Below are 18,423 nucleotides of genomic sequence, written 5' to 3'. Positions count from 1 at the left end.
ATTTACATGTCTACTAAACCTGACAATGTATATTATTGAGTTTGTCAATTGCTTTGCATAAATGCATAAGTGTGGATAAAAGCATAATGCAATAAGTCTCATTATATATGTGATATGGGTTGCAAAAGGCTATTCACATTGACTTTATGCTGACTTAATACACTAACCAAGGCTGTATTAATTACATCCAGTTGTAGTATTTAGATTTTATACAAGCAAAATGAGATTTTCCATATGTATTAACTTAGACAAGACTGCAGTTGAGTTTGTCATAATATTGCATGATATCTACATTCATGCACTTATTTAAAACTTGATTGACTGATTAATTGATTTATTTGATTTTTTTCATTTTGTTGTACATGTAACGTGAACAGGATTCCTGTCCCTTCTATACATTCGGACCCGTGTCGAAAGGTCATCACCCTTGTGGCCTTGTGTGCTCCAGCTGTCGCATACGTCAGGAGCTCCTGAATCGTTTCAGCCCTAAAATAGCCTGCAAACTTTAATTTTAGGAACCGACTTGGAATAACCCTGGGCTCCCATTCACAGCACTGTTCCTAGGCTAGAACAGTTCACAAGGATAGGTAAGACAAGAAGATTCAATTACAAGGAATATTGGTATCTAATCAATATTCCAGGTGCATTTACTCATTTATTTCAGAAAGCACTCGTGTTGCAAGCAATTAGATGACCGTTGTTGTAAAAACAAACCCCTTCTGGGTGATGCAAAGTCTATTTTAAGTTATATATGTTCAGTTTTCCATGTGTTTTTAATGTTATAACGCCACTTTCGACGCCAGACACATAAAGAACTGTTTTTTCTCCATAATTTATTTAGGACATTATATTTACAAGTGTCTTTTAACTGGATAATTGCCCTAAAGGTTTTCTGCTGCTGGTACACCCATCAAATTAGACGAGTAAAAAAAATAAAATAGTAAAAGACAGACTGCAATGGACTCAATTCTTGCAGGAAAAGAGAGAGAGTGTCCCACACTGTAAAGTTCCCACCTACCCACAGCGCCAGCCAATAAGAAGCCGCGCATTGTAGGCGCTGCTTTCCGATTGGCCGCTCGCCGCATGACTGACGGTCCGTGTGAATGAAAGTTTTTTTCCCACTTTGGCTCCGCGAAGTTTCAGTGACGGGGGCATCACTGCAGCGCACTGCAGGGAAGGAAAGAACAGAAGGGAAAAGAAGGGAGAGAGGTGCCCCATCCATCCATCTATCCATCCACTGAATGTTCCCGCAGGACTTTATTAACGTATGGCTGCATGAGAGGCTTTGAGCTGTGGCGCTTTCTCTCTCCGGGACTGTTGGGTTAATGCTACTGTCCTGATTTTAAGCAGTTGTCAATAATAATATAGCCGAACTCTTCGCGTCAGGACGGGCGCAGGTGGTCATGGATACACCTATCAGATGGAAAGTAAAGCGGAGGTTTAAGGAGTTGCGGCTGTCGGTGCTCCTAGTATTCCTGATGTTTGTCGCCTCACGAGTCAGCGCAGGTAAGCGGCGAATCAGCTGTATCCAAACTGTTACTTTGTGTCTCGGGCCGCGCTCACCAGGAGCTGTGCTTCTCCACGGTCAAGTCCGCTGTCCCTGGAGGGGATGGTAGGGGCCCTAGAGTGGGGTTTTTTCAACAGGGGACTTCAAGAGTTTCGTTTTTGCAGGGAAACTTTAACGCAGCGGCGAATAACGGAATCAGGGACGTTTTCCGTTCAGTCAATAGAACAGCTGCGCGAGGAGATCGTGATGCAGCATCTATTGTGGCATGCAACTCTTTTATGCTGCTCCTAGTTGGTATAAAACTCACTCTTATGATGCAAATGAGTAAATAAACATAAAATAAAGTTGAAATCTGGAGTTCCATGCGACTGTTTAGGGTTTTGATGTTTGCATTATAAGTTCTTCACTTCATGGTATTGGCTTTGGCATCTGCAAAGCATCATAGATGGTCTAGTTTTCTAGAAGCAGATCAAAAAGTGGATCTGTGGATTGAAACTTGTCAGTTAGAATCAAGTTCCTTTAGAAAACCATTTGTGTAGTGATGCTTCACCGGAATCTTTAGGGTTGTATGACATCAGGACCGATTTTGGTTTCAGACTCTGTGTGATGGGTGAAAATAAACCATGCAATCTAGATTTTTTAGACTTTTTGGGAGATGTTTCACATGCTTTTTAGGGGATCTGGCAGAAAGTAGTTTTCCTCCAGCAGGCGTGCTGACTGCTGAACGTAATTGGAAAAATATGCAGGCTGAGAAACACACCATGAGAGAAAGAGAGAGAGAGAGACAGAGAGAGAGAGACAGAGTGAAGTTTATGTTTTTCCATAGGCTCATAAAACGAACCAATCACTCTGGCACTCTGTTTAGTGAAAAACTGATAAATGCTTGTTAGTCTTAAGTCTTAGCTCCTGGTGGATGGTCTGTAATGAAGAACATCAGTGGGTCAGGGTGGAGTCGCCGCGTGTCTTCTCTAGTAGATCAGAGATGCTCGAGGTGAAGATCGCAATTATCTTGTAAACCACCTATAGAAGGATTTACCCAGGAGACTATGTAAAACAGTTATTGTACATGCATCACACACACCCGATCTCATCTGCAATATGCCATTAGCAAACACCCAAGACTTTTTTTAAATCATGCATGCAATATGCATAAAAATGTCTTTTTTTTTCACACAAGAGCCAACTTTCTATGGTTGCATCAGTTGTTTGACATCTGGTTTTCGTGTCACTTCATTACGAAGCTCTGTGCATCACACTCATATTTGATAGTTTATTAGTTGTGAACGTGAATCTGTGGTTTGTACAGTAACAACGGAGCCAAAGCAGACAGGATATGATCACTCATTCTCATCCTCTTCGTTTCTCCAGCCTGTCCCAGGGAGTACCCCTCTCTCTCTCTCTCTCTCCCTCTGTCTTTTTCTTCAGGCTAGAGGGGGAGGGATAGAGGGAGGGGGTTGGAAATTCTGCTCCGCATGTGTGATTAGCTTCGTGTCTGGTCATGGCCGCTTGGCTGCTCATTATAGTGATGGAATTATTGAGAACATTTTGGTCCAGGAACTTCTCAAGAACACGCTGACTTACAGTTTTTAATAGAGAATTATTCTGGCAATGATACCAAATCTTAGCAGATGCTCTAAGCAAGATTCCAGTTAGAAGAGTTTTATAACCTGATTATATAATCTCTAGTTTTTTTTAAAGAACCCAGAAAGCACAACACTGAACTGAAGACTCTATTGTGAGACACAAAGAGGTTTTTAATCTTTGAGTGAACCACATCACAACTCAAGAGCCTTTGTTAGGTCATGGAAAACCTGGAATCTTAAAACAGACCTGCTGGAAATGTCATAGAAATTAACATTTTCGGGTTATGTTAAGCTCCGAAATATTTCACAGAAATTGATTTTTATAACCCTAATCATGAACATCTGGGAAAACCATGGAAATTCATTGGTCAAATGGTGTGAAAACTTGTTTTAACAGCCAAAGGTGTTTTTTTGCTGCCCTTGAGAGCCATTAATTTTCAGCGTCTGTTTTAACTGTTAAATCACTCCACTTAATCGCTTTTGCTTGAATGAGTCAGGGCTGAATTAATCGGAGTGATTCATCGACTTGATTGATTGTTTTATATATTAAGAACATCTGTCACTGAGCATCTGTTGAGTACATTTCTATACAAACATGCTCATTAGTCACATCAGATTGAAATTTTGCCTATTAGTTGTTTAGTTCGCTTCAAAATCTAGCTTGCTTTGGGCTGTGTTCTAAATACAGCTGTGACACCCTATTTAGTGCACTTAGGGCCTATAATACACACGACGCAATGTGACGCAAGGTGCAGCGCAAGTGTGTTTGCTAGTATCAGTCTGGTGCCGTTCGCATTTTCCCATCCAGTGCCACGTTGTTTAATTAGCAAATGCATTTGCACCAATTTGTGCGCCCATGGGCGTGCTGGTCTAAAAAAGGTGTGATCAGGTGCATTCCTGGGCGCATTGCTATTTAACGAGCTGAAAATAGACTGCTCCATAGACCAACTCAAACCTGGTCAAAGTCTAAAGTCAATGGCGCGATATTTTTTTGTTATTTAAAGAGTGCGTTGGTAGAAAATGCGCCTCTGGGCGGGTCCATAGTGCGCGACGACTTTGCTTATTACACACAGGGATGCGCATCACACAAACAGGACAAATATTAAAAACTAAAGGATTACAGTGTAAAAGAATATTGTTGTGTAGGCTACATAAATATAAAAATTTAATGATCATGTATTCCACCAACAAATTCCGCCATGTAAATATCGCATCTCGCTCTTAAAAGGAATGGGAGATGACACTCAGGCTGGTGTATTGAACGTTACGCCCATTACTCCTTAAGAGAATAGGGACAACCCATTCCCAAAATGCGCACGGACCGTTTTTCCATCGTTAAAATAGCAAAAGTGGATTTGGACACGCCCTGAGTGCACCTGCGCAGCGCGCTTTACACTTTGTGTTTAGATCATTAAAATAGGGCCCTTCATTTCTGTATGCTTCCAATTTTATTTAGAGCACACATGTAGTGGGATAATGCAGAAAAGATGGTGGACTTGATCTGCAGCCAGACTGGCAGGGATACACAGCAACACTCACTGCTTCCACGACATGTGGCCTGACAGTGATGTCATGCAGTGGGCGGGACTAACCCAATGGCATCTGTAGGTACAGAATGATGTGCTGAGTTTATGGTGGGACTAGCGGTGCATTGTGGGATACAGTGGTGCTGTTTAGTCACAGTAGACTGAAGCTTGTAAAGTCAAAAATGGCTGATGGGGATGCTGCTGCACTTCCTGTGTAGGGCCGTTCTGCTTTATTACTCACACTAGTGCTGTTTTATGAGAGTTTTACGAACACTCTCGATGAACCGGCCTCGCTCATTCAGCCTGCTGGGTGTGTGCTTCACGTTTGAGACTAAACAAATTCTTTTTAACAAATGGCATGTTGTTTCGATTGTTTATTGCCCACGTGTGTTGTCTCTGGTTTTGGTTACTCTTGTTGCTGTTGTGTTCTTCAGACCCATGAGAGGAGAAACTCTGGAACGTTTGGAGCTAAACTTTCACACCGTTGGAGCCTTCCAAAATGTTTCTTGAGTAATGAGAGCAAGCTGTCCATTTCAGCCGTCTCGATTCCTCATTCAGAGTTTGATTCAGTGAGAATCGTAGAGAGAAATATTAACATTGAGGAGAAATTAGGTTTGTGTTGCCTTTGGCTCCATGGCTCCCATTAACAGAACAAGCAGTGTCCCCCTTTGGATGTTAAAAGGTACCAGTCAAGTTCCAAGAGGAAGAAGATGAAGGGTTTCCCACCTAATCAAACTCCCAGAATCCCCATTTCAAACTAACTAGTGTGCAAGATTAAGATTAGTACACTCCAAATCACTCCTAGCTGAATGGTGTATTATTGAAGATGGATTTTTTTTTTAAGTATGAATGAGTTTCATGCTCTGAATATTAAATAGTATGCATGGTTAAGAGTTAACTTCCTAAATCTTAGTATGCAGAAAATAGTATGTCAATAGTGACGGGCTGCCATAATATGCAAGTATGCATCTGTTTACATACTATCTCTCTTATATAGCATTCAATATTATAGTGAAGTGAAAATGATATCATAGTATGTCAAAAGTGACTGAATTGCATAGTATTTACAAGTTATTCTTTTAAGTTTGGATCAGTCTCATGTTCTCCATATGAAACTTTATAAAAGATTCAAAGTAAACCACCTAAATCACAGTATGTCAGTAGTGACTGATATAGCATGAAATATTAAAATTAGTGCATATCAAATAATTTTTTTACAAATGTTTTAAAAATTGTATGTCACAGTGACTGGGGTGTGTAGTATTGGCAATGCATTTTATAAGCATGCATTAGTCTCATGCTCTCCATATCAAATAGTTTGCCAGATTAAGGCATATTATGTCAATATAATTAGTATAACACAGTATGAGGTTATGCATCTATTCACATGCTATCTATCTTACATAACATGCAATATTAAAATGAGTGCACCTCTCAGTTCAATTATTCTTATTCACTATGCAAGATAAAGATTGGCTTGTCCCAAATCATAGAAAATGGTCAAATGTGTAACATACTACACACTTCAGAGTATGCATGTTTTCACTTACTATCAATCTTATGTAGTATTCAATATTAGAATGAGTGCATTCCAAGTCATGGTACTGCATGCTGAAATAGGTTTGAAGGATGTATAATGCATAGATGGAGTCTTTGCAAACTTGTGTCAATCCATAATTTTATGGCAATGTAGTGTGTATGCTGTGCTGGCTTGCGTCGTACTTAAAAGCATGAACGTTTCCTTTGAAAGCACAGTATGCACTTTTTAAAGTTGGTAGAAGTATGTGAATAGTTACCGTGTCAGCAGTTATGATTCTGGGTGTGTTACGTAAGACCAGATGAGACCACCCCTTAACCCCGTATAAGCCTTCAGCATGTCTCAGGATCACAGGACAGAAATGTCATATGTTTTGTGCTGTATTAGACAGTGCTGTTTTTGTGGCCAAATGTAGAAGTTGGTTTGTGTGGTTTGGGCTTTATAGTGTGTGTTTTAGAGTCACATTGTTTTATGATTGCAAGCGTTTCAAGTCTCCCTTCAATCTAAAGCCACATTTGGGAGGGTGATAGCTGGTGAAACCTTCAAGGTCTGAGTTCACACACTATAAAAACCAGATATTGCCTCTTTCAGACGTGAGGACCAAACCCTGACCCACATGTCTGCTGGGTTCAAATACACATAAAGTTCACTGGAGTTGTTGGACTCCATTATATATATGAAACACACTGAAGACAAGAGAGCAAATGAGATTTTTTAATTCAATTGTTGTGGAGATAAATACATTATTTACAAAATGCATAAAAACATAAATTATAATATTGTGTATTTTAAAATAAAAATTATAAAAACTTTTATTGTAGTGATTCAGTTCATATTCACGAAACAATGCGATAATTGCAATGATCTACAGATGGAAGATAATGTATTTAAAAAATGTTAACATTGAGCGATGAATCAAATGAATTTAGCGATTCATAATCTGAACCAGTTAACTGAATCGAATCGTGTGAATTGCTAAAATGAATCTTCTAATGTGAAAGGGGGTTGAGTGTTCAGGACTGTGCGTGTATGTTCCTGTTTCAGAGAGAAATGGCAGGGGAAAGTGAAAAAAATGAGCGATTGAGGGGGAAGAAAGGAGGTGAGTTATAGTAGTTATTGACAGCAGACCTACAGGAGATGAGGTCACGAGGTCAGAGGTTAAAGGTGGCATACTGTGGGTGGTGACCTTCAGATTATGACCATCCTTGAGGTTTACAGTGCTCCAGCCTGAGACCCAGCATCTGGAAAACACATCACTTTAAGTGCAGACACAGACAGAGATCCATTTCACACTGTTTTGACATGAAAAGAGATACCTGTACTTAAAGTGTCACATTATAAATGTCTTTACGTCCTTTAATCGAATCCAGCATTTTATGAATAAAAGTAAAGTAAGTGTCAGTCATCCCAACTTTTTGAGCAGTAGTAAATGTAGTGGTAATGATTTTGACACTAACCCTAAGTCTTACAGTTTTTCATGTCAGCTTAAATCATTTAACTTGTCATGAAGAAATATGTGACCCTGGAGCACAAAACCAGTTTAAGTGTTTGGGATTATATTTGTAGCAATAGCCAAAAATACATTGAGTGGGTCAAAATGATCAATTTTTCTTTTATGCCAAAATCATTAGGATATTAAGTAAATATCATTTTCCATGAAGATATTTAGCAAATTTCCTACTGTAAATATATGAAAACTTAATTTTTGATTAGTAATATGCATTGCTTAGAATTCATTTGGACAAATTCAAAGGTGATTTCTCAGTATTTCGATTTTTCTGCACAGATTTTCAAATAGCGTATCTCAGCCAAATATCCTAACAAACCATATATCAATGGAAAGATTATTTATTCAGCTTTAAGATGATGTTTATCTCTCAATTTCGAAAATGTGACACTTAAGACTTAAGTTTTGTGGCCCAGGGTCACATATGTTATTGTGCAATTTTTGCAGATGATAAAAACGGACCAGAACTGTATCTGTAAACCAGAATATCATAGAGACTTGTGCATGGGCCACATGCTAAAAACCTCTCAGAACATCTTAGTAACTGGATAGCAACCACATAGAATGCCAAATAACTCCTTTTGCTACTTGCAACATTTTTAAAACCTCCCAGATCAACTCAGCAAATGCAATAGCAACTCCCTAGAAACCACATAGCAACATTCTAAAACCTCTCAGAATAGCTGCTAAGCAAGCCCCTAGCATAACAACCCCCTGGCAACCACATAAACACCTTAAAAATCCCACCTTTTAGAACACATTAGAAACTGCATAGAATACCCAGAAACCCCATAGCAGCCCTTTTACAGCATTGCAACACCTTATTAAATAAATAGAAGACCCTAGAAAGTTCTCAACCTAACAACATTCTGAAAGTCCTCAGAGCACCGCAGTGGTGAGTTCTGCATGGGTTTTTTATGAAATCAGTCTAGTTGCATTAGGATCGTGTTGGATGGTCAGGGTTTTAGTCTTCAGGATTACACCTGGTCTTGATACAGCCCACCACCCCTGCTGCTCACACACACACACACACATTGTTGTCTGCCATGCATGCGTGCAAGTGTGTGTGTTTAGATCTCTGGTTCCCAGAGTTTTAGAGTTGAAGTTTTGAGTATTGTATTTCTGTCTACTCGGTTCTGTATGAATGGACTCTTTCACAGAGCTTTTAAATGGACGCCATGTTTGGGCTTTGCTAAGGCTTTGTTGTGATTAATTGAGGGGGGTCAGTGTGTGTGTGTGTGTGTGTCTGGCACCCCTCCGAAGCCTGAGGTTCCCCTGGGCTGTTATGAATCTCACACATGTGCACACACTTCCTTTAGAATAACATTCCCTACATACCTGTGCTTGAGCCACTAACTCAGTGTCAGCATGACTAGAGCACCCCAGAGCATCATGGGATAGGTGTGTTTTTGCAGTGAAAAGCCACAGATGGAGCAGCATCGCTGGTTTTCTTTTATTTCCTGGCGTTTGGGATTCGAGCATTGAGAGAGCGAGAGTTTGTGTTCTCACATCTGGAAGCTATAGCCGTCATTGTGATGTCTGCTGATCCCAGAGAAAAAGAGGGAAAAAAGAGCAGGGGAAAAAAGGAAAAATGTCTTCCAGATGTTTTCTTCCCTCCCCTCGCTGTGGAGTAGCAGAGGAATAAAATACTGTTTCATTAAGACAGAAGAAAAATACACGTTCCTCACATAGAAAAAGTGAGATGGAGGGTCGCAAAACGTGCTCCGAATTCACACCAATCACAAAACAGCACAAAGGGCCCATGGAGACCCACTGACCTGACCCGCTTTTTATTTGTAGGTTTATGCTTGCATATCTGTTTATTTGTGTGTTTTTGCACGTGTAAGATGGAAAGAGAGGGTGGGACACGTCCATCTGCTTTTCAAGGTTTTTGCTTTAGAGTATTTGAAATGTTTTTCTAACACAGTAAACAATCTCAAAAAGAATTTGTCATTCTGTTAAGTGTTAACACGTTCTGAATGAAAGGAGTGTTTTGCATTATGAGATTTTATCACTGAAGGTCAGTGAGTGAGTGACCCTCCTGCCAAATGACTTCCACTGCAAAAAAATCATGACCCCACCCCCCCCACCCCCAACCATGATAATTATCAAAACATCTTTAATTTATCTAGATCATTGTACAATTGTACAATTTACTGTGTGTGTGTGTGTGTGTGTGGTGACCTCTTTTGTGGCATGTAAGAACCCTAACCAAGCATACGTTTTGCTATAATACCATAGTTTCCGTACTATTGTTATTGCAAGATTAGGGAAACAGTGTTTATTGTTTGGTGTGTTTTCTTTTTTTTATTCAACAATCGTCAAAAATACCCATTTACCTGAATTACAGAAACAATAACTGTAGTAATGATGGTATTTTGCTAGAAACTATGACTGCTGTGGTAAATGTTTGTAAGGGTCAGTACACATGATCTTTCATAAGGTTATCATTATCCTGTTGATGAGGAATCACTGGAGGGCAGCAGTTGGTCCTGTAATGCTTCATTTGAGCAGTATGCTAAAGGTCACGTGTGTGTGTGTGTGTGTATTTTACAATGCTTTGCCATGCTGTACATATCAAACAACCACTCACACACTCACACGAGTATTTTATTTTATTTTACATGTTAGAGATGACCATCATATGTATCAGATTTTATTTTACTAGGGATGACCATTATATATGTGCCCTTTTAGTTTTGTTTAATTTAAATTAAAAAAATTTTTATTTTTTTTTTATCAAGTATGTTCCCATTGGCTGTGATTTTGTCACTCAATGCACCACTTAATGTGGACAGAAAAATGATGTGTTGCACCTAATGTGCATAAAATGCACAAACACTATAGCAAGCAATTTTGTGCCATGCATCCAGTACAAGACAGTATGACATCATCAGCTCCTGCACACCTGGAATACGTTCATGCAAATTAAAGTTTTTGTGTTCTGTCAATACCTGCTGGTTTTTCTGGGTTACACCGATACGTGGAGTGGGTAATGAGTGATCAATAATGTTCAGTGGGTTATTCATGAGATGTTTAGGGAACCCTGCAGGTCCAGACATGCGAGAAGAACTTTAGGATTCTGGAGTGGTGCGCGGAAAGCTGACATTCCTTCCATTGGCCTCATACTGAGAATATAAAATAGTCTCTCTCTCTTTCTGCAGTAGCACATTATGAACCGGCCACAAAAACCACAGAAACGTTCAGCTCTCTCCAGAAAGAATCAAACACACACACACACACACACACACACACTTCACTCATGCTCGAGTGCAGGACAGAGAGGCTCTTGTTCCAGAGTTGTAATAATCTATACTATATGTCGTGTCGCATATGACTGAAGTCATGTTAATGAAGCTGTGATGATGTCTTTTGATGAGCTGTTTTATGATTCATTATTTTTCAGCTTTTATGATCTTGGTTTTGTGGTGCAGAAATAACTGCAACAGAATATAAACATAAAAGATGATTATGTTAGAGTTAAATGAACATTTTCTTTGTACGAGGTGCCAAAGAAATACAATGTTTTTTATGTTACCCTGGTTATACTATACTTTTTGTGTGGTAATACCTTGTTTTTTGTTTATGATACCATTGTAATACTGTGATTTTAGATGTACCACAATTATACCATGATTATTTGGACATTTATTTTGTGTATTTTGCTTAAAACAAGTGTATTTTGCTTATCTGACGGCAACAAGTAAAATAATTTTATTAAGCCCTACTCCACAGGCAGATCATTTTACTTGGTGTAAGCAAAATTCACTAAATGCTGTTTTTTTCCCACTAGAAACAAGTCTATCTTGTGTCATTTTGCTTACCAAGTGCATTCTAATTTAAGAATTTTTTTTGATATTTTGTCTGGAAACAAGACAAAAATACTAAGTAAGATTACCATTGTACCATTTTAATCATGTGCTTTTACATGTACCATGATTAAACCATGCTTTTTGCACATTTACCTTGGTAAAACCATATTTTCTCTACACAGCACCTTTATCATACTTTGTTTTTACATGTACTATGATAATACCATGTTTTTTTGTACATTTACCACGGTAAAATCATGTTTTTTGTACATGGTACCATGATAATACCATGCTTTGTGTACATGTACCATGGTAATATTGTATATTTGTACATGTTACCCTGGTAATAAATAGATTTTTGTACACGGTACTATTGAATTACCATGTTTAACCATGCTTCTTTGCACATTTACCATTTTTTTGTACACGGTACCATATTAATACTTAATTTCTTTGAACATGTCCTATGCTAATACCATGTCTACAATCATATATGGTAATCATTCAAGGACATAATTTATGTCGAAATCAATCAGATACTATCTTTGTACCGTGGTAGCATCTCAGTATTTTTATTGTGCTGAAGTTTTCTTCAAATCTGTCTGCTTTGATCTTAGCACGAAGCGGGTTTTTATAGGTTTGGATGAAGTTGTAGTTGACTTTGATTATTGTGTTGTGCTTTTAATGTGTGTGTGCGAGGTGACTCTGTTTGCACTAAATGTGTGTTTGATTTCACGGTAAGGGATGCACACTGTTTTCTTCAAAGTGTGCATTTATCCCTGCATGTGCCGATTAAATTGGACGCATTTGTACTTGAATTGTGTGTGTGATTGAGTTGTGGTACAGCATCACATGAGTCATGGTTTCCAGCGTCTAAAGCTCATGCTGAACACCAGCCAGCCATTCAGTCAGAGAACGTGAGCTGTTCAACATGGAAAAACTCTACACAGGCTGTTTGCTGAAATAAAGGCTTTATTAGACAATCAAATCTGATTAAAGTGTCTACGTTTGTGTGTGTGTGTGTGTGTGTGTGTGTGTGTGTGTGTGAATGTTGCAGACAGACGAAACAGTTTTTGCTGAATCAGTCGGTCTTGATTGCTGCTCTAGTTAGTGGAAACCAATGAACACCACAAAGTCTAACCAAACCACTAAACCATACCATTATGGTGTACTTCAAAAAGCCCTCTGAAAGAGCGAGAGAGAGAAAGCAGAATATATATATATATATATACATAAAACATGTTTAAATGTGTGCCAAAGGAGAGGAAATCAACTTAAGAAGAAGTAAGAAGCTCAACGCACCTGGTTCAATACCTGGCTTTTTACCCGTTTGCCCTCTGAGCCCTGCCCTCCCTCTCATTACAGCTCTGTCCATGTCAAAGCTCAGCTGGTGTACAGTGACCTCCTGCATGTGGAAGAAGTGAGGTGGTAATATAAAAGGCCATCAGCATCCGTGCACCCACAGGGCACTCCTCCCACTTGATTGGCTGCTGTTGGTCGAGGAGCTGTCAATCACTCAGATTAACCTATCATTAAACTGTCAGCACAGGCTTCCTAACAGCCTCTCAAAACAACAGGGTAGCAATTCAATACCATTGCAACCATTCAGAACTCTTTAGTAATCATTCAGGACAGCACAGCAACCAATAACAGCCATTCAGAACACCATAGAAACTTTACACTAGAATACACAACCAATAAACGTGTTAGCAACTGCTTAGCAATGCCCTAGAAACACTCAGGCCCCGTCCACACGAAGCTGGAGCTTACCCCAATCCGATCTTTTTTTTCCTCCTTAAGAAATATCCGTGTCCACACGAAACCGCAAAATGATGTAGTATACATGCCAGACCAGTATGTGGCGCTGTAATTCTGCCACAGAGATACACTAAAAACAGAGAAGAAGACTTGGACTATGCTCATAAACATTGCGCGTGGTACACAAACGAACATGGAACAATACATTTATTAATCTGTGTTAATGTTAGTTAATAAAAAGACAATCGTTCAGTGTTTGTTCATGTTTTTGTTGCTGTTACGTGACGTAGAGGTGTCTGACTAGGGGGGAGACGTGGGCTGATGACGTCATCGTTTCAGAAAATATACGGATTAGCCGTCCAGACGAAAACGCTAAGACGGCATTTTAAAATTTATCCACTTTGGGACCCGGTTTCAAAAAATATCGGTTCCACCTTGCGAAAACGCCGGATCCGTGTGGACGAAACGCCTATCCGATAAAATTTTTTGCGTATTCACAGAAACACGTTTCCGTGTGGACGGGGCCTCAGAGCACCAAGTTCAACTTAACAACTACACTGCAACACCCTGACAAACACTCAAAACACCTATAAACCACATAGCAGCATGTTTTCTTCAGAAAATCTTAATAGATGCACCACTGCCCCCACCAAACACACACACACACACACACACACACACACACACACACACACACACACACACACACACTCATGCTCGCTCAGTGTCACTTCAGCTTTGAACAAACAATGTGTTTGATGAGTGATGTGTTTGAGAAAAGGCCTGTAAACTGTTGTCTCATGCAAATCTCTCTCTCTCTCTCTCTGTCTCTCTTTCTGAAGTCATTGCTTCAGAGATCTTACATTTTCCTGAAGTGCTTCCAAACCACTGAAATGTGTCAGAATCAAATGCCACTGTAAAGCTGCGGCCCATCGCCGCATGCTTTCAATCAGCGATTAGCGCCATTTTTAGGGTCTGACTGAGGGTCAGATTCTCACGGATTTATCTGAAGTAGCAGCGTATGTGAGCGGTTCCTCCATCTTGACGGTGTGATGTGGTTTTTGTAGTTTAATGCAGCATATGTTTCTGATATATGGAACATTCTAGGCATCCTGGAACACTCCGAACCCATCTCGCTTCAGATTCCGTTGCACAGAGCCGCTGTAACCATCAGACGCTTCACTCGCTCCAGATGTTCTGTAGATACACACAGTCAAGTTTTGGGAAGCAACCATGCTTTTGGGTCTGGGTGAGAATGTTGCATTGTGGACATTTCTTTCAAATGGTTGTGGCTATTAGTGTTAATACTTTATAATAACTTTAATGCTAACTTTAATGCTAACTCGTGTCTGATTGTGTGTTCAAGAGCAGCTACACAGCTGGACTCCAAACTGTTTCCCAACCCTGCATGCAGATTGAAAGAAACGTGCATGTCCTGCTCAAGCGGAGGTCATGAGGATTCAGTTTAAACAGAATGACCTCAGTGACCCCGGCGGAGCTGAAGCTCAGAGCCAATCGGCCGCCCTCCGCTGAAACCAAACATGATTCTGGGCTGAATACTGAACACTGGTTTGATTCTGTGATGGAGATCTGGGCTGGCATCATGTGATGGGTTCGTCGTTAATTACCCGTCCTCAGCGAGAGGTCAACCTCAGAAGAGGTTTAGTGGGAAAGAAATTACACACTGCAATTTTTAAGCTACAGAGACTTCATTTTGTCTATAATTTCAACTTTAGATGTACTTCTTATTTTAGTAGACTTTATAACCTACATCTAAAGACTGCATAATAACTGCATATGATATTACCATTCATATATTTCTGTTTAAACTGTGTGCATTAAACTGATCAAGAGTGACAGTGAAGATATGTTTCAAAATATGTATTTTTCAAATAAATGCTGTTTATTTGAAAAAAATAAAATAAAATAAAAATAATATGAGCAGCACAGCTGTTTCAACTTTGATAATAAAGTTTCTTGAGCAGTAAAATCTGCATATTAGAAGACTGGAAAAAAATGATGCTGAAAATTCAGCTTTGATCACAGGAATAAAAAACATTTTCAAATATATTCACATAGAAAACAGTCATTTGAAATTGCAATAATATTTCAAAATATTACTGTTTTTTATTTTATTTGTGTTTCTGATCAAATAAAGGGAACTTATTTTGGTGATCAACATAAAAAAAAAAAAAAAAAAACTTTTTAACAGTAGTGTATATAATATTCTTATGTGAATATATGATTGCATTTAGAATTTTGGTATGTCTTTTTAAATCTGCATTCATCTGCATGCAAACCAAATTTCATTCATACAAACTTAACAAATGTAGACTTGCCTGAAACGTTCACATTTTTCTTGCTGCTTTGGCAGCACAGTCATTTCCTTCAGGAAATTCAGATCAAGTATTAGCCTTACAGTAAAGCTCTTTAATTCAATATGATTTGGTTTAATGAGCTTCTGAGAAGCTTAAACGTTTATAAAGTGATCAAACAGTCATGTTTTGACCTGTTATGATCTTTTAGGCATGTTCAAAAGAGATTTGCTGTTTTTCTTTTTAATTATTGTACATTATATGTGCATAATTTCAGTAGTTTTTTTTTTCAAACCAATGTTAATTTATTACTTTTTTGCTTTACAACTATTTTTACATTTTAAAGCAGAAAGTCTCTAACTTTTAATTTGAATGTTTATATCTAGAACAGGGTCAGATTTCTGAAAATAGGAGTTGTTGGTGTGTGTGTGTGTGTGTGTGTGTGTGTGTGTGTGTGAAGCAGTGTGTATTTTGTGTGGCATGCGGTTTTGGATCCGGTTGTTTTGATGTGTTTTTCTGTTTGGGACTGTGTGTGTGTGCGTGGCATCTGTTATGCTGTCAATATGTAATTCAAAGTTGACACTGAAGCCCAGCACGTTTAATGCTGAGACAAACGGAGAGATTAGTCATTACATTCATTTGATTTATGCTTATTTCCTGTGTATTTGAATTGCTGACATTTTTGTCTGATTATAATAATCTCAGGAAACGTGTGTGTGGCGGCTGATGTTTAGGAACAGGAATTGGTCTTTCTAATAAGTGTGCTTTTATGAATGGGAGTGTTTGCACACACCTGAGTTGCGGTCTGTAGGGTGTTTGCTGAGGGAAATACTGCGGTGACGGAGTAAATCTCTACAGGTGATGTTTGTGTTCCCCTGGGACGGGTCTTTAAGAGGGCAAACACACACACACGCAGTGTAAACACTCCTGCTGAGTGACTGTAAGGTGAACCCGAGTGCGTCACCTGAGCAGGTCCTGTATGTGCGGGTGATTTTAACATGACATTTTACAGGATGTTGAGAGATCCTACTTAACCTGAGCTGTAAAACATGTTGTAAAACATCAGATTTAATTACAGTCTAAATATGTAGATAATAATACAAAATTCTATATCTGGTTAATTTAAAAAAAGTGGCTAAATGGTAAAAAAAAACATGAATTTAAAGGAAAAAGACTGTAAAAATGCTACAGTAAAAACCTACTTCTACTTCTTATATACGGTGAAAAACTGTAATGGACATTACATGTAATTTTACAGTAGTATACCGTTTTTAGGAAGTGGAAAAAGACTGTATAATTTACAGTGAATAACCGCAAAATGACATTCCCAGAATTCCCTGTAACATTTCAAATTCAATTTGTTTTTTAAATAATTATAATTCTTCCTATTTTTTGGGTTGGTAAATTAACATTATAGCAGTTAATAAAATTATGGTATTTAACTGTAAATTTAAGTTAAAACCGTAAAATGTTCTACTGTATTTTTTAGAGTAAAATTCCAGCAACCACAGCTGGCATTTTTATAGTGTAAGTCACTTGTGACAGTGTGCTACAGTGATTTATTTATTTATTTATTTTTATCATAGTAAGAGGTATTTTAGACCTGAAACCCTTGATCCAGTACGAATTAGAGTCAGAACTCAGAATGTCATTATTCATTCATAAAGATAAAGGTTCCAATTAGAACACACACATTTGCATCTCAGGGATACGTGACATTCTACAATATATTCAAATAGAAAACACTTATTTTAAATTGCAATAATATTTAGCAATTTTACTCCTTTTACTGTATTTATAATCAAATAAATGCAGCCTTGATGAGCAGAAGAACTTCTAAAATAATAAAAAAATCTTACCAGTTTATAATGAAACTGTTTAAGCTTTAGAGAACCATACAGCGAAATGTTTTAGAGAAGCACTGTATTTTAAGAGTGTTGGTCTAGATGTGTTTTCTGGGTTACTGGATCACAGTGTGTCTGCAGGTCATGATTCTCTGCTGTGGGGAAAAACAGCTGCAACATCACATCCATTTACAGCTCTCCCACTAAACATCCTTAACAATATATATATATATATACACTTCTGTACGTGTAAATATTGGAGTAAATATTAGCTCTGCCTGCAAGCTCTCGTGCCCCCCCACCCCCCAAATGTTGATACGAGCAGCATCTTGTGTGTGTTTACATGATAGATAGTTCATTATATACACTCTATAGCAAAGCATTTGGGAAGTATATGTGCGACAAAGCTTTATATTGCCAACTATTACCACATGTATTTATCAAACCATCAAGTTTGACCACAATTGTGAAGTTCAGGCATGGTTTTCATTTCCACAGCTTGCTAAATGATAACAAAATATATACCATTATTTTGACTGACACAACATATTATCATCGAACTGTTAAAGTGTGTCATTTTAAGTCCTATTTATATATATTTATAAAAGAGCTCATTTTGGGGAAGCCCTCAGTTCGCCTTAAAACATTCCTTTATTGTTAAACCCTAGCAGTGTGTTTTACCTTGGCAAACCTCATTGCTACTTTGACAGGGACGGCTGAATAGCTTTGGCTAACCGGAGAACCTCAATGTGGTAACGGCGGGTTTCCACAGGTGCTTATCACAGCTCAGAAAACGAAGGAGAATATCATTGTAATCAGTTGAATTATCGCAGTTGCTGTGTAATTTTAGTATGTGCGCCTCAAACTGCAAGCATCTCTGATTATAGTGTGCTGTTCTTGATGATGTGTGCTAGTTTAATGTGTTTACATGATCTCGTCTGTTGATATTACATTTATTCTTTTATCTGACTGCTGCCAAAGTCAGTTACATGAGATTCGATGTCTGATTTACAATTGCTGCAAATGAATTCACT

The 18,423-nt window shown here is 38.5% G+C and overlaps 1 protein-coding gene across 2 annotated transcripts in view; it reads left to right on the top strand.

Annotated features, from left to right (window-relative positions):
- Positions 1-1,122: 1,122 nt before the first annotated feature.
- Positions 1,123-18,423, top strand: part of col5a1 (procollagen, type V, alpha 1) — an 84,066-nt gene continuing 66,765 nt past the window's right edge. The window contains exon 1 of one of the 2 annotated variants that reach the window (XM_026196762.1): positions 1,123-1,506. In XM_026196762.1, coding sequence (XP_026052547.1) covers positions 1,404-1,506 — 103 coding nt within the window. In that variant the 5' untranslated portion in view covers positions 1,123-1,403. The remainder of the gene's footprint in view (positions 1,507-18,423) is intronic. The other variant, XM_026196761.1, reaches the window with a different exon arrangement.

Source organism: Carassius auratus, chromosome 21, assembly GCF_003368295.1.
Source record: "Carassius auratus strain Wakin chromosome 21, ASM336829v1, whole genome shotgun sequence".
NCBI lineage: Eukaryota > Metazoa > Chordata > Actinopteri > Cypriniformes > Cyprinidae > Carassius > Carassius auratus.
Note: the sequence above shows the minus strand (reverse complement) of the source record. Positions and strands in the feature narration are given on the sequence as shown.